Source organism: Leopardus geoffroyi, chromosome B1 (genome assembly GCF_018350155.1).
Source record: "Leopardus geoffroyi isolate Oge1 chromosome B1, O.geoffroyi_Oge1_pat1.0, whole genome shotgun sequence".
Classification (NCBI taxonomy): domain Eukaryota; kingdom Metazoa; phylum Chordata; class Mammalia; order Carnivora; family Felidae; genus Leopardus; species Leopardus geoffroyi.
Window position 1 is genome coordinate 160,167,258 of NC_059327.1, and position 21,836 is coordinate 160,189,093.

General features: G+C 34.9%; 2 protein-coding genes across 10 annotated transcripts in view; one reads left to right on the top strand and one right to left on the bottom strand.

Moving 5' to 3' along the window:
• The window catches only part of PAICS (phosphoribosylaminoimidazole carboxylase and phosphoribosylaminoimidazolesuccinocarboxamide synthase), a 50,504-nt gene extending 42,985 nt beyond the window's left edge, over positions 1–7,519 (bottom strand). For 3 of the 9 annotated variants that reach the window (XM_045473957.1, XM_045473955.1, XM_045473953.1), the window contains exons 1-2: positions 7,121–7,517; positions 2,804–2,890 (exon numbers count right to left, since the gene is read on the bottom strand). In XM_045473957.1, the coding sequence (XP_045329913.1) occupies positions 2,804–2,890; positions 7,121–7,502 (469 nt within the window). In that variant the 5' untranslated portion in view covers positions 7,503–7,517. Of the gene's footprint in view, positions 1–794; positions 1,230–2,803; positions 2,891–7,120 lie in introns of all 9 variants that reach the window. The other 6 variants (XM_045473952.1, XM_045473949.1, XM_045473958.1 and 3 more) reach the window with 4 other exon arrangements.
• PPAT (phosphoribosyl pyrophosphate amidotransferase) overlaps positions 1–21,451 on the top strand; it is a 35,622-nt gene extending 14,171 nt beyond the window's left edge. The window contains exons 2-11 of the mRNA XM_045473964.1: positions 9,348–9,414; positions 10,213–10,419; positions 12,188–12,300; positions 12,411–12,556; positions 13,011–13,083; positions 13,871–14,022; positions 14,415–14,542; positions 16,174–16,395; positions 17,599–17,719; positions 18,986–21,451. Coding sequence (XP_045329920.1) covers positions 9,348–9,414; positions 10,213–10,419; positions 12,188–12,300; positions 12,411–12,556; positions 13,011–13,083; positions 13,871–14,022; positions 14,415–14,542; positions 16,174–16,395; positions 17,599–17,719; positions 18,986–19,182 — 1,426 coding nt within the window. The 3' untranslated portion in view covers positions 19,183–21,451. The remainder of the gene's footprint in view (positions 1–9,347; positions 9,415–10,212; positions 10,420–12,187; positions 12,301–12,410; positions 12,557–13,010; positions 13,084–13,870; positions 14,023–14,414; positions 14,543–16,173; positions 16,396–17,598; positions 17,720–18,985) is intronic.
• Positions 21,452–21,836: the final 385 nt, after the last annotated feature.

The following is a 21,836-nucleotide window of genomic DNA, read 5'->3' on the forward strand; positions in this document are numbered from 1 at the left end:
TTTTCATGGGATAGATGTATATAGTTCTCTAGCAGACCGGTTTCTTTTTTCTCCCCAACAAAAGATTTTAATACTTCTCACCACCATTTCTTAGTCCTAACTCTGTCATTGCCTCTCTTTCTCCTAGACACACACTCACACTCTAGGAATTAAGACTCCATTGTTTAAGGCAGATATTAAGATCTAGAAACTTTATGGTTAGTAGAGGTCTTTAAGAACATTTTGTCAAGTGTAGAGGAGATACTTGGTTTAGGATTCCACAAAGACTGAGCTAGAACTTGGATTTCCTGACTCCTGATCTAGAACTCATCCAATTTATTTCATGCTATCATATCTTTTTGTGTATTGTATCTTAATCCTTTGGATTAAACTCATTTTAAAGAACTTTATGATATGTCCCAGAAGAACCACACTTCAAAGACATTCTCATGGGTTTTGTATTTTTCTAAGTTCTTTAATGTCCTTTTTCTGTTCACTCACAATTTTACCATAGTTGATATGAAAAGTTGCTTTAATTTCTGCCATCTAGAGTTGCATTTTTACTTTATTAAAATTGGTCTATTTTTAAACTTGTGGAGATCCAATTTTATTTCACCCTTTTTTTATAACTGTGCTATTCTCTATGTCCTGGAGGAGATCGATTATACATTCAATCTGTTTCATGATAAATTGAACAATTAGCTTATTGAATAACATTTACTGAAACCTATTTAACTTAGATTATATACATGTTATCATGCTACTGACATTTTATATGATGTAGCCTGATGTTAAGATTACTTTTGTCTTCCTACCTGTCCGATCCTCTTCTCTTTTTACATTGGCACATCCTGTGGCTTGTTCTCCATCTTGGAATTCCTGTTCTTGTGATTTTTCTGTTTTATTGTGTCCCAAAATGGCATCCAGCTCAGTAAAAAATTTCATACTCTTAGTTATTCCTTGGTCTTGAGCCATTCTTACAATCTTATATTCATGTTTTAAGTTTTTGTACTTTGTTCTGCACTGTTTCCAATCTCTCTCTATTCCAAATTTCTGAAGCTTCGCAGCAATTTGTTCAAATATCCTTTTATTTCTCACTGTTCCCTCTAGTTGTTGTTGTATTCTCATATCAGACCAGATGCCTATTAGAGCCCTAATTTCTGGCACAGTCCAGTGTTTTCCTCCTTCATTTGCTACAGTTGGAATAAAAGTTGGATTAATAGGGGGTTCCATAATTGATGTAGAGTTACCTGTATCAGGTGGGGAGGGAAAGATATATATATATATATATATATATATATATATATATATATATATATATACACACACACACACACACACATATATATACATACACATGTATATGTATGTATATATATATAGTTACATAAGATAAATAATTAGATGCATCCTTAATAAAGAAAGACATTTTCTCCATGGGAGATGGAATACAAATCATAGCTTAGCTTTCCTCTGAAACTAATGGATAAAAGAAGTACAGAACCTGAATCTGTTTGTTGTCATGTTAGTGACTGGCTTTAATACAGTTGTTTTTAATTACTCACATTTTGATCATGTTTTTTTCTCTATCATTCCTTACCCGTCCATCCCACTCCTTTGGTCTGTGGTGTGTATTTAACTATATAGTGAACATTGAATACATAATTTTGTAATATTGACTTGTAGAAAGCAATGCAATTGGAAAATGGCTTGTTGAGAACAGTTTATTTTTTTTTATTATTTTTTGGTGATAAGATAGGTGGGAGCAATTATCTCCTCTTCCTTTTAATCTAATGATTTCCATTGGCTACATATCAGTATCTCCTGGGGAGCTTTTATAAATCACTGCTTCACTGCTAACCCCACCCCTCATCCCCAGATTGTGATTCTAGTGTGCAATCAGGGTTGGGAACCAAGACTATTCATGAATGAAGGGTTGGAAGAGGCATGTTACAACAATTGGTGCTTCTTACTCCTCATGAAAATAAAATGTCCCATTGGTTAAAGAACAACTGTCATTTTAAGTGAAGTATTCTTTTAATGCAAGGAAATGTGCCAGAAATTTCATAATGCCCTAGACAGAATGTCCCCGCTTAGTTAGAAATCCTAGTATGGTACCTTCATGTTAGATCTCTAGTACAGTTTTGCAACTTACTGAGGTTATGTTGGCTATTTTAACAACCACATTATCTTGTGTTTTTGTCAGATTTCATGTTTGTTGTGTTTAATAAGAAGGTAGTTCAGACCTCAGCATCTATAATGTAAGTCATTAAAAACCACTTTTTAGCATTTACCTGAGGTATATGGAGGTGTTTTTATTTTGTGGTACATTTAATGTCTTTGTTTTGAAATGCTTTTCACTATTTTTCCTTACTTAGATTAACAACCTTCAATACAAATTTAGAAGCAAAGTGAGGATTTATATTGACTTTAATTTGGGTGAATAAAATCATCCTTGACCTCATTATTGATTTGATATTATTTACTTTCACATGTAAAATTGTTTGTCTTAGACCTCAGGAGTGCTAAAGTGACATGTTCATTAAATATTAAGCATCTACTATGTTTAATTTTGACCTATATTTCTTACTATATTTAAAGGATGAAGGTTGTGAATTTGAAAGGTAGTATTTCTAGGCAATTTACATTTTGTTAAAGAAATCATTTATTTTTAAAAATGATTTTTTTAGTATAGATTATAAAAAAAAGAGGGAAACTTGAAGTAATCCTAAGTGTTTCTATCGGGAAAAATCATCCATTTTCTCATAAACCAATCTTACTTTCCAATTTGGAATCTGATCAGTTTCATTGTTTTTTGACCCACCTAGTTCCATTGGTTTGATGTGAGAAACCAAAAGTAAAGGATTTCCTGAGAGGTCTTCCTTATCTTCTAATGTAACTGACATTTTACCTGGAAAAAGAATGGAATTCCTTTTAGAGTAAGTTCTAGGGAAGATAAATATTGAATTAAATGACTGATAATGCTAGTAGCTTGAGCTGAATTTGATCATATTGATGAAAGATTATAGATTTGTGATAGATTTTATATGATTTAAATACTGTATAATATTTAAATACTGTACTTATCTATATAAAGGAAATTTTAATTTTTTTATCAATTTTTTTTAACATTTATTCATTTTTTGAGAGACAGAGTACGAGCGGGGAAGGACAGAGAGATGAGGGAGACACAGAATCCGAAGCAGGCTCTAGGCTCTGAGCTGTTAGCACAGAGCCTAACGTGAAGCTCAAACTCAGGAATAGTGAGATCATGACCTGAGCCAGAGTCAGACGCTTAACCGACTGAGCCACCCAGATGCCCCCAAATTTAATTTCTTCCATTCCATTGACATGGTTTATTTTGAACTTCCACTAGTTTTGTTTGCTAATTTTATAAGTTTCTAGAGATGATTGTGGTTCATTTTCAAATTAAATTACATTTTTAAAATAAAGATGTTCTTTAATTTTGTATTTTAGGTACTTTAACATAATAGGGACTTGATAAATGATACTAGCAATGTAAAACAGAGGTCCTGTGATGAGATAATCTGAAAATCTTGTTTATTTGGCATATTTGGTCAGATAGCTAAAATTTATATGTATCTTTTATAATTAGCTGGTTGGTACACACTAAACTTTCCAGAAATTAATCTAAGCTATGCTTAAGTAGACCAAAGAATGTGTCATATCAAAGAACCATGCCAACCTTGAAAAATGAAAATGGTGCCTTAATCTTCCTGGTTTCATGAGTTGGGTGTTTTCATAAAATGAGGCACAGGCTACTTTTTAATGTTTTTTGTTTTTTCAGAGAGAGAGAGCAAGCTGGGGAGAGTGGCAGAGGGGGAGATGGAGAGAGAGAATCTCAAGCAGGCTCTCCACTCAGTATGGAGTGTTGGGTTCTATCCCATGACTCCAAGATCATGGCCCAAGCCTAAATTGAGTCACCAACTGAACGACCCAGGCGCCCCTAGTTTGCTAGTCTGTTATCTGATTTAGGACCTAGTTTTATGTTTGTTGAAAACAGCGTGGAGCTGAAAATATTGGTAGGCGTGATAAAGAAAAGCTTCTCTTCCCAACTTCTTCGGGCTATTTTTTTTCTTAGGTTGATCATTCCTAGCATAATTCCAAAATTGTATGTAGGGCCCCCATGCCCTGGAGATTGTAAACTGAGACTCTTAAGTCATCACTCCTGATGCATTTGTATCAAGTTAAGAGGAGAGAAATAGAGTGGAAATTTGGTCACTGAAAGAATGTGATTCAGCAGTAATAGTAGGCCAAAGGTATTCTGAAGTTGAGGATGATTATAACTTCCAGAACATGAAGCCTCTTAAGAGTTTGTATTTGAGTCCTTTGCCAAGGCTCAGTCAGGCTACCTGCTGCCTAACAGGAACTAGATCCTCTGTTCTTACCACTTGCATGAGGTTGATCCCAACAGTGGAAAAGGCACATTCTTTTTCTTCCCTTCTTCAGTTTACCATATACCAATAAAAATTGTGCTGGTTCCCCATAGAGGAACCAGAAGACATTATAAATGAATCAGACCAAAAGTAAAGGAGGGCTTTCTAAGCCTTAAAAAAGACTATTTGATTGCATTAAGAACTTTAATGAAAACCTTTTTCATCACTGTTTGATTACATTGAAAACTTTTGAATTCTATAGATCAAATAAAAAGCAGCCAAAATTTTAAGGCAAAAGAGATCACGCAGTTTGTAAGACCTCAGTTGACATAATTTGTAAAAGTGAATAAACATATAGAAAATTGTTCCATAGCATTAGTAATTAAAAAATGCAAATTAAAAGTTATCAATCACATACACCATTATAGTTAGTTAAGTAAAGTACAGTTCTTTTGGAAAGCATTTTTTTTTTTTTTTTTTTTTTTTTTTTAGGACTGTTTCAAAGTAATCCTAGCCCTCCTGACCGGTAATTGAACTTCTGATAGTCTATTCTAAAGTGATAATGTTAGGTATTGATTATAGCATCATTTCTCTTAGGGGGCAAAGACAAACTGTATATGCACTCATATTATGGAACCATTAAGTAACATTTAATCCTGAATTATAATTAATTCTGGGTATAATTTAAAGATAATTTTTAAAGTAAACAAAATGCTAATGTGCTTGTAATTTTATAATTCAAAACGTTTAAAGAACAACAACCAGAGACATTGTAGATGATGTGTTAGGAAGGGGCTGAAAAGTAAGGAGACCAGTTAAGAGCTTATCTTAATATTCCATGTGATAGATGAAGTTCTACATGGTGATAATGAGAATAGAACAGGGGAAAATTTATGAAACATGTCAGTAGTTTTTTTAAGGACTTAGTGACTGATGAAAGGTCAAGGATATCTCAAATCTTTAATGTTTATTTAAATGATTGGAAATACAGTGATAGTAAGGTGGAGGCAGTTTGTAGGAGGATCAGTTCTGAATGAGGGAAGAGAGAGAGTATGGTTTTAGAATTGGAGGGTTTGAGATACCTGAAACATACAACGTTCAGAAGTAATTATGGGCCATCTGCTTACGAGTGAAAATGGGGAATTTGGAGCCATGGGGGTACCTGAATGGGTTAGAAGGAGATCCTGTTAAGTGGAGATTAAACACACACACACACACACACACACACACACACACACACGCACGCACGCGCGCGCGCGCCAGGGTGGGGGGGGTGGCTCAGAGAAGAGAGGGGCAAAAATAGTGGAGATTTAGCACCCACATCTTCATTACACCAACCTCTGGTTAAAATCAAGGCCTTTCAGAAGTTGAGTCATTTACTTACCATTAACCAATATTTAAAGCATTTAAATTCCAAAGAGTGCAGGGTGATTAATTGGATAAAATAATGTTATTGCTCTTTTTTTTTTTTTAATTTATTTATTTTGAGAGAGATAGAGTGCGAGCAGGGGAGGGACAGAAAGAGGGGGAGAATCACAAGCAGGCTGGGCTTTTACAGCATAGGGCTCGAACTCAGGAAAGTGAGATCATGACCTTAGCCAAAATTAAGAGTCAGATGCCTTAACCTACTGGCCACCCAGCTGCCCCCAGTGTTATTGCTCTTTAACTTGACAGTGGCTGCAGAGCTTTCTCAGAATTTGGTATAGTATCAGCAATGTAAAGGGAGTATGTTAAGTGAAGTGCATTTTTTACCAAACGATTTATTATTGAGCTTTGCACACAAAGTTCAGATAACCCAAATTAACCTAACTTCAATTTCTGTCATTGTACCATCCTTTCTCATTTGCTATCTTTATTCTACCACTTACCATTTTCTTTTGGGTGTTAAATTTATTCATGATGCCCTCCTTTCTGCAGTTACAAAGCATGTAGCTCAGTGCTTTGCACATGATATACACAGACAGTAGGTATTAGAAATTTTGAATTGAACAACTCTGCCCTCAAAAATAGCATCTGTAAGACTTTCGCTATGGGAGAAATCTCATTACTGCCATTGATTTCCCCTCTTTCCCTGGTGATATATTCAGCTTCCACAGACAGTGAGCAAATTCTATGTAAATAGTGTTGGGCTTAACAACACAGCAAGTCAAGAACCTTGTTTTAATATCTAAATCATTTAATCATAAATCATATAATCTATCAAGTCTATTTTTGTTTCATTTTTTTGTTAAAGGGAGCTGTTCTTCTAAACAAGTAATGAAAGAAGTTATTATTTCCTAGTATTTTAGTGCTGTTATTGATAAATTTAGAAAAATGGGAACGTTAATATAGAGCAGAAAGTTCTGTCTTGTTTGGAGCTGTGGGGAAACAACAGTGGAGTAATATATTTGATTTTTTTTTTCTTTTGCCACCCTTAAAAAATTAAAACCTAAAATGTTTTCAAAGCCCAATCCATTTTTCACAAAACATCAGGCATGCTTAAGGAGCAGTTGGCATTAGGAGTTAATGTCATTTTAATGTGTTGTTTTTTTTTGTTTTTTTTTTTTCCAATATTTTGCGGATTTAAAAAGTGGAGGTATTTAATCTTCCTAAATTTTTTACCTTGTGCAAAATACTGTAACAAGTCAGTTGTTTTTCTCAACCATAATATTCCAGGCTATGTTTATCATATGGACTCAGAAATCCTATACTGTTATAGTTTGTTAGGTAAAAACAACAAAAGAATGCTACTTTTTCTTTTTTACCTTCGGTGGTCTCTGGAGCTGTACTTTGGCTCAGCGTTGCCAGGCACCTGCCATTTGCATCTTCCTCTGTTAATTGGGTGGCAGGTTCATACTGCAGGATCGCATCCAAATCATGGAAGAACTTCATAGTTTTAGAGCTGTCTCCAGAGTTATGGGCATATTTAACTGTTCTGTATTCATATTTGAGATTTTTGTACTTTGCCCGGCACTGTTTCCAATCTCTGTATACTCCTAGTGCTTGCAGCCTTTTAGCAATGTAAATAAATATTCCTTTATTTCTCAGTGTTCCATAAAGTTGTTTTCGTATATTTTTTTCTGCCCAGACACTTAGCAAAGCTTTAACCTCTTCTTCAGTCCAGTGCTTTCCTGCTCCACTCTCCATGTTGAAAGTGACCTGGAAATGATTCACTATTTCTAGCCAAGGTTTTGTTTCCTAGGAAACCAGACGGCTGGTTGTCAATAAGCTCCAAAGAGCTGAAAAGATCTAGTTTAACTGGTTCAAGCTGCCTGAGGGGAGTAACTTGAGAAACTGCCAAATACGCAGGCTTTGTGATTAAAGAAGCCTGGACCTAAATGATGCCTAACGTTTTTCATTTCAGACTTAAGGGGAAATTACCCTGGAGACAAAAGGGAAGGAAAACCATTTTTTTGTTTATTTCTTTTCTTACATAATACTCTGGTTTACTAAATGGTTGTTGATTTTTAAAAAATAATTTTAGAAGTGGTTGGCAGAGGTTCTTTCTGCCTCAAGATTTATGGCAAACGTTATTTTTTTTCCCCTCTGCCATGAATCATTTAGTCTTCTAGCATAGGTTAACCTTGAAGACCACATCATTTCAGTAAAGAAATCCTAAGTCATAAGTGATCCAGTCTTACAGGGTGTATAGAGTTATGCATATATATTTAACGTATTGGTAGTATTTAATGCATTGATAATTTAGTAAAATTTTAATTTTAAATATTTAGATTTTTACTTTGCAGGTACACTTAATGTTGTACTTTTTTTCTTATTAAAATGCTAAACAGGGATGCCTGGGCTGCTCAGTCCACTGAGCGTCCAACTCTTGATTTTGGCTCATGATCTGATCTAACCCCAAGTCGGGTTCTGTGCTGACAACATGGAGGCCTGCTTGCGATTCTCTCCCTCTCTCTCTGTCCATCCTCTACTAGCTCACCTGCTCACTTTCTCTCTCTCTCTCTCTCTCTCTCTCAAAATAAATAAACTTTAAAAAAATGCGTAAACAACTATAATATATAATTTTGAAAAATATTATTTTAGCCAAATAAGTCAATGTATTAATTGACTTATAATTAGTTATTAATGTACATATACATATATGATAGAAATTTACCTTTTATTTCTACCCTGTTATACATTCTTTGGAACAAAAATTTGTTAAAACACATCTAGTATTTATAGAGCTATTAAAATTGTGGAGCATTTGGAATCTTTATTTTATTACTCCGTAGTGGTACAGATCCTCTTAGTCTTAAGGTGTGTTATAACTACCTCCGGCCCAGCTTTTGGCTTTTTTCTTTATTTCATCACCTAGAAATATTAACGCAGAGATGAAATACAAAGTTCCTGATTAGCTTATCATTTTTAGAAGCAGCATTTATTTTTTTGTAATGACTAAAGTGACAGATATTTGTTGGGGAAGAAAAGTGGTAAGTGCAGAAAAACAAAGCAAAAACTCAAAAAAAAAAAAAGAATTTTGTTCATGATTCTAGTACCCACAACTAAGCATTTTACCTAACAATTTATTTGGAGATAGCCATTTATATCTACATACTCAATTTAGAGGCCACGTAGTACAGGGGTTAGAAGCTCAAGTTCTGGAGTCAGATTGTGTTCTCATCCTGGCTGTGCTGCCACTTTCCATGCAACATCGGGCAAGTTACTTAACTTCCATTTCTTTAGTGTCCTTATTTGTAAAATGGGAATGATAATCATGATAATCATAGTATTTAGTTCATAGGATTGTTGTGAGAGCCTAATAAATTAGGTCGTTCCTATAAATTTTAGGACAGTGCCTGGCATATTAGTTAGAACTCAGACAATATCATCTATCTGGTCACTATCATCGTGAGTAGAAGGGGCACTGGTACTGGTAGCATGTAATGTATTGTCAGTTCCTGAATGCTCTTGAGAAAAGTATGCTTCATAAAGAAGCTTATCAATGAGGTAAATTTAAATTTAACAGTTGATGCCTTTTTGTATTCACAGGGGTCAGGAGAGTGCTGGTATTGTGACCAGTGATGGGAATTCAGTACCAACATTCAAAACACACAAGGTATATTTGAACATTAAAAAATGTTGATAATAAAGATAACAATAACCAGATGATAACTAGTATGTTGGTGGGGGAAGGAAATTTGAACAAATAATTTGCATATAAAAGTCATACGCTGGATCAGCCATTTCCATTTGTCCAATTAGGGTCCATTTCTGTGTGATAGTTTGCTTGACTGACTCACGGAAACAGGTCATATATTTAAATATTTTAACATGCTTTGGGTTTTTAAAATGCATTTGATTTAGTTTCTTTGACAAAATTTACTGTTTAGTACATCTTCAGTGTTTTAATGGAAAGTAGCTCATAAAACAAGCGCTCAACATTGTGAATGTATTAAATGCCATTGAATTGTTTACCTTAAAATAGTTAATTTTGTTATGTGAATTTCACCTCAATTTTTTTTAAATTATTTTTTTGTTTGTTTATTTATTTTTAAGAGAGAGAGGGAGAGAGAGTGCAAGGAGGGGAGGAGCAGAGAGAGAGAGGGAGACACAGAATCCAAAGCAGGCTCCAGCCTCTGAGCTGTCAGCACAGAGCCTGATGCGGGACTGGAATTCACGAACCGGGGCTGGAACTCATGAACCGCGAAATCATGAGCTGAAGTCAGATGCTTAACCAACTGAGCCACCCACGTACCCCTCAAATTTTTTTCTAAAAAGATATTTCATGGTTCTTACAATTAGGTTAGTCTTTAAGATTAGAATTCTGGAGCACATAGGATAAAAGCCTTTACTCACTAGGGCCACAAGTCTGGTTTTTTTTTTCTAAGATGAGCTTCTACTTTGACTTTACAAGGGAATGGGTCTTGTAAATCATGTCTTTACCCAAGACAATTTGAAGAAATTATATATTTCAAACCTTGGAATTGGACACACGAGATACGCCACTACAGGAAACTGTGAATTAGAAAACTGTCAGCCCTTTGTTGTTGAAACACTTCATGGGAAAATAGCTGTGGCACATAACGGCGAATTGGTAAATGCTACTCAATTAAGGAAAAAGGTAAGTGTTTTTAATGCTTTTTTTCATTATTAGGATAAATTAATGAAATGAAGTTATTGGGGATCTTGGTGCAGGATATTTTCTAATTGTTGCCACCTGTTATCTAACTGCAAAGGACAACTGTATTAGAATTACCTGGAGTATTTGTTATAATTGCAGATTCTAAGATTGAGCCCCAGAACCTGCAGCAGGAGGGTGGTCAGTCTGCATTTTAATGTACTTCTAAGGTGATTCTGATGGTACTGCTTTAGAATAGAGATGTGAAAAAGTTGATTTATGGTTGTTGTGAGAAACAGAGAAATTAGGGTTTTATGGGCTGTTCCTATCCCTTCAGCCTTGTCTTTATGTTCAAAGCATAAAAAGAAAATAGAATATAAACTGGATAACAAATACAAGGGAAAGTGATTTGGAAACAATTACAGGAAACCACTTGGGGAAAAGGCAAAGAATTTACTTATGTTCATTTTCGTTCATAGCATGGTATTTAGAGCATTCTATGTTAATTTATGCCTATGCTTTTATCCATCATTAGTTTATCTTCCTTTTTTTTTTTAATTCCTTAGTATCTTTATATTCCTGATAGCTTATTTATCCATTCTTGCCATTCATTTATTGATGCCACGTTTCTTCAGTCCATTGGATTATAATAATCTTGATCTGGTAACCTTGGAAAGAAAACCCTCAGGTGGCATTCAGTAACAGGATGGTTATACACACACACACACACACACACATGTACACACAGTTATTTCCTTAGCATTCTAGAACAAGGCATTTTACATGGGATGAATAGTGACAGGAGTCAAATGATGGTGAATTTTGGTGGGTTGAAAATATCTAGAACCATGCTTCCATACCACTCATTGTCCTTTTATTTTCAATTCTAGCTTTGTTTTGCTCTCTTTTTAGGCACTGGTATTATAATGATAATATGTTTTCCTGCCCCTAAGTGAAAAAATATTTTTTTAATTCACACAATCAAAAAAGTATAAATATGAAGTAAAAATTACTAAGAAAAACTCACCACTTAGAGATAACCACCAAAATTCAATTCCACGCAATACCTAGCTCATTTCTAGACACAACCACTTCCCAGAGTCTGGATTTCACCTCTACACATTTAGCTGCCTACTGAAAATGTTCTATAGTATCAGTTTAAACTCAACCTGTACAGGTCATTGGTGGTGTTCTTGTCCTGGTCACACTGGCTCAGAACCTTATAATCTTCATGAGTGTGCTCAACCAATTTTTATTACATCTTCTACATTTAATTGTTCCATATAGTTAATTCCTTTCTTCTATTCTGTCAGCAATAATCAGTGGGGATGGGTAGCCCACCAGCACTATCACTAACAAACCTGGATTGAGCGGCCCCAACTGTAGTATGCCACTCTTATGGGAATGTATCCTATTGGTCAGGATTGTCAAGGGCTGAAAAAGTTAAAATCACAGTTCCAAATTCTTGTGCCTTCTCCACTCTCCCCCACCTTGACTGCAGGTTTATATTCCTTCAAACTTAGTTTTCAAAAGCTATTCTATATGCTTCCTAGAGCACTTTTTTTTTCTTGCTTAAAAACCTTCAGAGACTTCCTATTGCTTTCAGCAGTGGTTCTCCATTATTATATACATGTGTCATTAGTAGAATGCAGGATTTTCATAACTGAAAATTCACACAATGCCTGATCTCTTTCCATTATGGTGGGCTACTGGGTGAGGGGTGAGGTGGAGCTTCCCCTCTAATGATTACACTTTTCTCCATTCTAAATAGCTTCTGCGGCATGGTATTGGTTTGTCAACAAGTTCTGATAGTGAAATGATTACCCAGTTACTGGCATATACACCTCCTCAGGAACAAGATGGCACCCCAGACTGGGTAGCAAGGTAATTGTAAAACTAGGCTAAGCTCACAGCTCTGCTACGAGAGCTCTGCGTTGCAGAGCTTATGTCTTATGTTTATAACTGAAATTATTCAATGATTTAATTAATTCCAGGATTAAAAACTTAATGAAGGAAGCACCTACAGCATATTCCCTGCTTATAATGCACAGAGATGTTATTTATGCCGTACGAGATCCTTATGGAAATCGCCCTCTATGCATTGGACGTCTTATTCCTGTATCTGATATAAATGATAAAGGTAATGCACTTCAGAAGAAATAGAATTTCATAATGCTTTTCCAAGTTCTTGTCCTACTGTTGGTACACCCTCAAATCTTTAGGTATAGGAAGCTTATGAATGAGAAGGAACTAGATAAAAAGAAAAAAAATGATGTAGTACTTCGTTGTTTTTTTGTTTTTGTTTTTGTTTTTTTTAATGTTTATTTATTCTTGAGAGAGAGGGAGACAGAGCATGAGCGGGAGAGAGGGGAGAGCAGAAAGAGAGAGACACACACAGAATCTGAAGCAGGCTCCAGGCTCTGAGCTGTCATCACAGAGTCCAGCGTGGGGCTTGAACTCATGAGCTTGAGAGCATGACCTGAGCCATAGTCAGATGCTTATTTATCTATTTGGTATTTAACTGTTCTCTTGAAATAGGTAGCCGCTTGTAAAATTTCTTGAATCCATTAACTGAATTGTATTGTGATTTACAGAGAAAAAAGCTTCAGAAACAGAAGGATGGGTGGTGTCTTCAGAATCTTGTAGTTTTTTATCAATTGGCGCAAGGTAAGTTTTATTTCACTCAGCATATTCACTTTTTCCACATCAGTAAAAAGTTTTTTGTTACGTGAAAGTTTTCTTTCTGACGGCTGCTAGAAGACCTATCTATAAATGAATGCAGTTTCTTTTGTACATTTTACTCAGCACTGGCACTGACTTTAATATTCCAGTAATACCTTCTAATTTTGAAACTGGCATCTTGCTTTCAAAATACTATGAGACTTATTTTAGAAAGGAAGAATCTCCTCAACAAGGAATAGTTATGATCGAAAAATTTAAGCCAGGATAAAAATGTTCTCTTTAACCTCTGTTCTTCCAAAACTGAGTAAAATTTATGGCTTTTATTTTTTAAAATAAAAATTAGAATTTAGGGATAAGATAGAAGTATTAAATTTTTTTAATTTATTTTATTTTTTTATTATTACTTTTTTTTATTTTGAGAGAGCAGGGGGAGTAGAGCGAGAAGGAGAGACAGAACTCTAAGCAGGCGCTGCACCATCAGCTCAGAGCTTGATGCAGGGCTCGAACTCATGAAATGTGAGATCATGACCTGAGCTGAGATCAAGAGTCAGACACTTAAGTGACTGTGCCACCCAGGCACCGCAAGATACAAGTATTAGATTTACTGCTGGAAGAATATTAATTTTTTATTTTTTAAGCCATCTCTATATTAAACTGAACCACTTTTCCTTTATAAGGGAAGGGACTCTTTGTGTACTTTACAATAGATGTTATTATCAGTCTTAAGGACTGGTTTATTTAAAGTCTTCTTTCTTTAACATTGTTTCCCAAGATATTACCGTGAAGTCTTGCCTGGAGAAATTGTGGAAATAACCAAACGTAGTGTCCAAACTCTTGATATTATACCAAGGTCTGAAGGAAACCCGATGGCATTTTGTATCTTTGAATATGTTTATTTTGCAAGACCAGATAGTATATTTGAAGGTAAATAAAATATCTTTAACTTTTTACTTAAGTTTCTTATTTATCTCACTGAAACATGGCAGTTCTTGGTTCAAAGGCTTACCTGGCTCTTTGGAGGCACATTGTTAGATGCTGTGGATATGAGACTGAACCTACAAGTCATAATATCACTATTTTTCCCTTTCATGCTGGACCTTGTTTTCCTTTTAGGAGTAAGGATTATGATTTTCAGATATGTAATAAAGCCAATTTTTTTTTAAATAGTGAATTCCCCAGTTTATATTTTCTGCTTTAGTTGTTTTATATGCTTTACTTTTTGTACTCCATGTATAGAGTTCTAACAAGCTAGTTTTCTTAGAATAATAATGAAATGCTAAGTAAAAATAATCTATTTTTTTTCTCAAACATTCCAGACCAAATGGTTTACACAGTAAGATACCGTTGTGGTCAGCAGCTGGCAATTGAGGCACCAGTGGATGCAGATTTGGTTAGCACTGTTCCGGAATCTGCTACACCTGCTGCTCTTGGTTATGCAGGAAAGGTATTTCTCTTGACATGCAGTGAAATGCTCTTATAGCACTGAAATCAGAAACCCTTGTATATAAAGAGAAACTTACCAGTATATTACAAGGAAAAAGAAAATGTTGGATCCTTTACAACAAGAGTTATTTTCCAACCTTTTCATTCAATGGCACTGTTTTAGTGGAATCCACCCCAAGATTCACCTAAAGATGAGCAGAGTGATCCACTTCACTTAAAAAGACAACATCATTGGGGCACTCGGGTGGCATAGTTGGTTAAGTGTCTGACTCTTGATTTTGGCTCAGGTCATGATCTCATCATGGTTCGTGGGTTTGAGCCCCACATCAGCCTCTGTGCTGATGGCGTGGAGTCTGCTTGGGATTTTGTCTCTCCCTCTCTCTCTTCCCCTCCCCTGCTTGTGCTCTCTTTCAAAATAAATAAATAAACTTAAAAAAAAAAAAAGATAACATCATGAATACCTATAGAATTTAGTGGTAATATTTACTTATTACTAAAACTTATTTCTTGAAGCACCCTCCCTCACAAACCACTGGTTTATTTGTTCTCTATTTAGTATGGGTGATCACAAAGCCATTTATGTTCATTTTGTGTAATGTTTTTAGTACTGTGCTTAGTTTCATTTTCCATAACCAGATAGATTTATATGACTATGGTGATCCTGGGGTGTCCTCATCTGCATTCACTATGTTGAAAGTTTTATGTTTTCAAAAGAAATGATATGCGCACATTTTATTTTATTTGTTTTTTAAAATTTTTTTTTAATGTTTATTTTTTTGAGAGAGAGAGAGAGAGAGAGGGAGCAAATGGGGGAGGGGCAGAGAGCGAAGGAGACACAGAATCCAAAGCAGGCTCCAGGCTCTTGAGCTGTCGGCACAGAGCCTGACACGGGGCTCGAACCCACGAACCGTGAGATATGACCTGAGCCGAAGTCGGACACTTAACCGAGTGAGCCACCCAGGCGCCCCAATATGCACATATTTTAGATTAGTATTACCTTGAAAGATGGATAAATCACCTCCTGTCCCTCAAAAAGCATTCTTTGCATACTGGGTTTTGTTTTTTATTTTTTTAATGTTTATTTACTTTTTGGGAGAGAGAAAGAGCACAAGCTGGGGAGGGGCGGGGGGAAAGAGAGAGAAAGAGAAATCCCACATGGGCTCTGTGCTTACAGCAAACTTTGAGATCATGATTTTGAGCCAAAATCAGGACTCAGATGCCTAACCAACTAAGCCACCCAGGTACTCCTGCATACTAGTTTTAATTCATTTCTTGCTGATAGTTTTTAATTGCTGTGAATTTTTTTGTCAGTGATTTATTGTCCTGTCTGCACACACTTACTGTTCCTTTCCAAGACAGGGAAGTAATATTTGTTTAAGAGAGAAACATTACAACTTCTGACAAATTCAATTGGTTTTCCCAATGAGTATATTACTTTGAACGAGTTTACTTTTTGCCTTTTTTTCCCCTACAATTTAAATAGTGAAGAAAAATTGTAATCTATTGATGGAGAGTTCAGAATAGCAATTTCAAATGTTTTCATACATATTATAATGGAAGAATGACCTAGAGAAAATAAGAATCTAGAGTTCTCTATATGTTGCTGTTCATTGTCCTTTTATTTCTTGTCAGTGTGGGCTTCCTTATGTGGAGGTACTATGTAAAAACCGGTATGTAGGAAGAACATTTATTCAGCCAAACATGCGGTTGAGACAACTTGGTGTTGCAAAAAAATTTGGAGTATTGTCGGACAACTTTAAAGGCAAAAGAATCGTTCTTGTAGATGATTCAATTGTGAGAGGCAATACCATCTCACCTATAATCAAATTGCTCAAAGAATCTGGTGCGAAAGAGGTAAGTATTATTAAAACATACCCTAAAGTACCGTTAATTAATAGTACGATACTGGCATAAAAATTGCAATTTAGTACAGCGAATGAAAATGGATAGTTCAATAAAATAAATTGTCATCTTTCAAATGAGTTGGTTTAGGAATAACTATGCAGCAACTTGGAAAACATATAATAGCCACTCTTAAACTGCATACTAACTATAATCCTTAATAGACTAAAAACCTCAATATAAAAGATTAAAATTTTTATAAGGTTAATTTTAAAAACTCACAAAAGCCACACAATAAAATGTTTGTTTAATTTTTAGAGTACTTCTCTTTTTGAAGATGTAGAACAAATCGTACTGTAATAGATTTGCCACATTGGGTTATATTTTAAATCTCAAAGCTTATTCTAACTCTAAATATCTTAGTAATTCAAAATACAGAAGTGAGGTGTCATTTACAACTAATAGTTAAGTGGATTCAATAATAAAATCTCTTGTAGGAGAAAGTGGCATGGAAAGCAGTGGCAGTCTCTCTAGAAAGCTTTGAAAATAATTGTGATTATGATTTTCCAGCTTTTTTATGGCTGTTAGAATTATGATAATCTCTTCAGAATTCCTTGAAAATTTTGTAATTAAAAACAAAGAGGTATAAAGTAAATTCACCATTTGTTACGGTAGTGAAAAAGAATACACAACAGCTTATGTATCTACCAGTAGGAAATGTATCTACCTAAGTATGATGAAATATGTTGTAGCCACTAAAAACTGTAATTATGAAGACTACGTAATATGGGAAAATCTTTGCTTTATAAGAAAGGTAAAATGTGGGTGCCAATTATGGCCATGTAAATGTACCTTACAAAAGGCAGAAAAGTAATAATAGAGAAAAAAAGCTCCTAATAGTAGTTAAGGTTTTTGTTATATCCTGTAGACCATTTTTTGCTTTCTGAAATGGTAAACTAAGAGGTAGGCAAAAGTGTCATTCAAGAGAAAATGAAGGTGGTCCTAGGAATATAAAGTCATTAAATGGGAAATAGAAGAAAGAAATGTTCTCATTGATAGATGGTAAAAGGAAACAATAGGCAACTCAGTAAAAAGAATCTTTTACAAGTGGCTGACATTTTGAGATCTTTGTCCAGATGCTTTGGAGTTTAGAGCAGGGCTGCTCCAGAAGGGTTATAAATGTTAGAATAATATGTGAAATGATTTCTTTCCAAGGTACACATTCGAGTAGCTTCACCGCCAATTAGATACCCATGCTTTATGGGAATAAACATACCAACAAAAGAAGAGCTTATTGCCAATAAACCTGAATTTGAACATCTTGCAAAATATCTGGGTAGGTATTAAAATTTCTGTAAATATTTTTTTTTTAACAGAGAAAATCCAAAGCCTGTCAGTCTTTATACTTGTAATAAAAACAATGTCCAGCATTTGTTAAAAATAGATAATTTTATAACATGTTAAGCAGATACTGAATAGTATTCTGAATAGAGTGCCTGGTGTGTATACACACCATAGTAAGTGCTATATTGGAGACCTAGGCCAAGGTGAGATCAGGTGAAAAGGAAGAAAGGCTTTCTAGGTAGAGGGAACTGCAGGCATATCAGTTAAAGCCTCCCAGAGATCAGATCTGAAGAAAAACAAAAACAATTTTACCACAGATTATAATAGAATAATTTAGATGTGGGTACAAATCAAAAAGTGAAAAGCTAATGTAGGGTTATCTTTAATAATGAGGTCAGCAGACTTGGAGATTAGCTTATCCTGGATAAGACAGTTGCTTTTCTGTTTTTTTTTCTTTTTTTTTTTTTTTTAATTAGAGTTTATTTATTTATTTATTTTTGAGAGAGCGAGCAAGTAGGGGAGGGGGAGAGAGAGAGAATCCCAGGCAGACTCCCCATTGTCAGTGACCTGGGCTGAAATCAAGAGTCAGATCTTAACCAGCTGAGCTGCCCAGGCACCCCAAGACATTTGCTTTTCAAATTAGGTGAGATAAACTGTTTTAATACCACAGCAGATGTTTAGCCAATGTGCCTTGGTACCTCCGCACTGGTTGTCTAGATGGCTGGTTTTGACATGCCTGTGCCTTACCAGTTAAATACTTTGAATATCATCCAATTGGTACCTTATTGTGAACACTCACTTTTTGCCCGGAACATGTCTGTATTATTGTAATAATATCACAGATACCGTATAGTTAGGCCATGTTTCCCTTGTAAATGAAAAGACTTAGGAAAAGTATAGTGACCTTGAGCTTAAATTTGAACCCAGATTTTCCTGACTTCAAAGTCTGTTTTTCATAATCAAGAAAATTACTAAAGAGACTTTCTGAATCCATTCTAGATTTGAAGCCTCCAGTGCTATTTTAAATAGCAATTTAAATTCCAATTTCAAATTTTAAAAAATTATAAAGGCCCAGAATTTTAGTGCTTAATCCCTCTCCCCTCCTCCACCCCTGCTTTTTTTTTTTTTTAAGAATATGAAAGAGAAATTTTTATGCTGGCTTAAGTTTTCCTGTTTGTGACTGTTGTCTTGTGAGGCAGATCTTTCTTTCCAAAGGAAGCATCATGACCTTTTCCTTTTCCCCTCTTTCCCTCTGTAGGAGCAAACAGTGTTGTATATCTGTCAGTGGGAGGACTAGTTTCATCTGTACAAGAAGGGATAAAGTTTAAAAAACAGAAAGTGGAAAAGCAGGATATTATGATTCAAGAAAATGGGAATGGTCTGGAATGCTTTGAAAAGAATGGTCATTGTACAGCATGTCTCACTGGAAAATACCCTGTGGAGTTGGAATGGTAGTTGATAGGGGCAGACCTGATGTTTCAAAATATAAAGTTGGTCAAGAAGTTATAGTGGTGGTTATACCTTATCCATTTAACTGTTACTCCCTTGGTCAATGTAAAATGCCATATGCTTATGATTACCTTTATATATTTTGAGATTTCTTTTCTGAAAAGAGTACCAAAGTGCTATGCTTTCCTTAATGATCCTAGATAAATATTTTGGTGTCATCTAGGAGTTTGGATGATCCTTTGTTTTGTTTAGTAGTTTAGTACTTTGAGGCTACCAGTTATGAGATCATACACATTTAAGTTCAGATCAGCAACAATAATGCAATGAATAGATAAATTTCTGTTTTAGTAGGGATGGCCAGGCACTATACCTTCCCACAGATTCTTAGAAAATTTTGTGGAATGTTTCTTGAGTTATTGCAATTCGGTTGTGGAATATTTTCATAATTGAACCTTGCTAATTGCATATAATGCAACAACACTGTTTTTTGTGGTGTTTGTTTGTTTGTTTACACACAAGCATTGGCTAGCCTTTTTCCCTTGGTCAGAGAAAGTAGGTAGTAAGTGGCATTTCCCAGGTCCATGCTTTAAATGGTTTGCAAGAGGTTAGACTAAGATGGTGTGATGCAAACAAGACATGAGTTAAATATAACATTTCACTCAAACCTTGAATCCATTATATCCCAAAAGTGTCAAGCCTCTAGAGTTCTCAGTGTGGTTTTGACCTTTCTTCCCTGTCTAACTTTAGACAAATCTTGAAACATCAACAACAATAAATACATGCCTCTTTGTGCCTCACTTTTCCCGCCTGTGCAGCGGGGTACTTAGTAAATTAATTAATAGGGATGTGAAAAAGTGTCATACTTTTTGTGGTGGTTAGAGCCATCCTTTCACCCCTCAGTTTTAAGATAGTGCATGATTATTAGCTTTTGAAACGTTGGCTGTTACTCTGAAATTGAGATTTCATTATGGTGAAGGGAGACATACAGTTTAGCAGTGCTTTGCCACCTGTCTTTGAGATGTCCTAAGGATGATTGTAAAAACATGTCTGTGGAAGGTGTTTTTCTACATTTGACTATGAAGTATGATCTATATACTACTTAGTGCCCTTATAGTATAAACCCAGCAAGTAACCTAGTACATTTGAAATAAAAAATAAATTTTTAGGTTCTAACAACCCTTTTATTCTTATTAATTATATGTTCTTTTAATAAAGTGCTTGATCATTTGCAAACATATATACATATATATGTACAAATATAGATATATCATTGCAATTAAATGATCAAATACAAACAAACCCTGTAGGGGCCAATTTTGTTTAAGATCAAGGTGACAACTATTTTGGAATTAGCATGCCTGTCTGATTCTAAGCATCACCTTATCACTTTTTTTCCACTTTGTTTTATTGGGCTCTAACAAATACAGTTTTTTTGAAGTGTTTTCCTGTAACATCTGAGATTTAAAATTTTAAGATGCCTTGCCCTCAACTCCTGTTTATGTAAGATTTTTTTCAAACATAAAAGTGTTTGTTTCTGTGTTATTAAGTTACCTTAATTTGATGTATATAGTGTCCAAATCCATTTAGGAATTTAATATTTATTAATAACTGAAATCTTCTGTCTTCATTTGGTATATAGTCTCACATATTATATTATGGCAGGCCAAGATAAAATCTTGACAGCTATTTAAGCCCATGTGCAGCAGGCATCAGCGGCTTAGATAATGCTGTGGCAATGACACAAGCAAATTGACATTTGAATAAAGCCCTGGGACCACTTGAGTGTATAGCCTCTTGTCTTAAGTGTATTCCTCATATCAGCATGGAGGAGGCAAGACCTGTGGGTCAATTTTGAATTGGCCTTACTTACATTTGATTTTTAAAAACAAGAGACTCAGGGAAAGTACTAAACCAAAATCTCTGATTTGACTTTCGTGTTTTCCATAGTTTTTGTCTCCCATTGTTTTTATTTTGTTTTATTGAGATGCTTTTATAAAGAAATATGGGACTGTGAGAGTTTGGTTATTCTACAAATTTCTTAATGTTTCTCCATCATGGCCTTTTATTTCACAAGTTTCTGATGTCTGAATTCAATTACAGTTTTTTACATTTAATCTCAAATGTTTAACTGTTTTAAATAGCAGAGTGCTGAAAATTACAAAGAAGATGAAAAAATGTGTTTTCACAGGATCTATATTGTTGTGAATTAAACTAAGCCTACTTTTTTGTGACTTCATTGTGATGTATTGGTGATAAATATATGTAATAAGTGTGTTTAAGTATGTGTGTGCTTTTTTTTTTTAATAATGACCTTTGGTTAGTGCATTATGATGAGTAGCGCAGTAATAGTCACATCCAGGCTCCATTCTTGGCACCAGCTAGTCAGATCTTATTTCTCTGATCCAGGCATTTCAATAAATAGACCAGTGCTTATGAACCAGGCAAAAGTCCTGGCTGAGTAGGAAGGAGAAATAAAGTTATTAGAAACGTAATGCTGAGTAAGTTTTGTGGAAATACCAGTGAGAATGGGGAGTGTCACAGAAGAGATGGCTTAGATTTCCAAAATGTATGTGTGTGTTGGGGGAGTTGTGTTGTTGTTTTTTTTTTTTTTTCAGTCAAATTTAGGTAAATCAATAAATTGTATATTCAGACAATAGAAC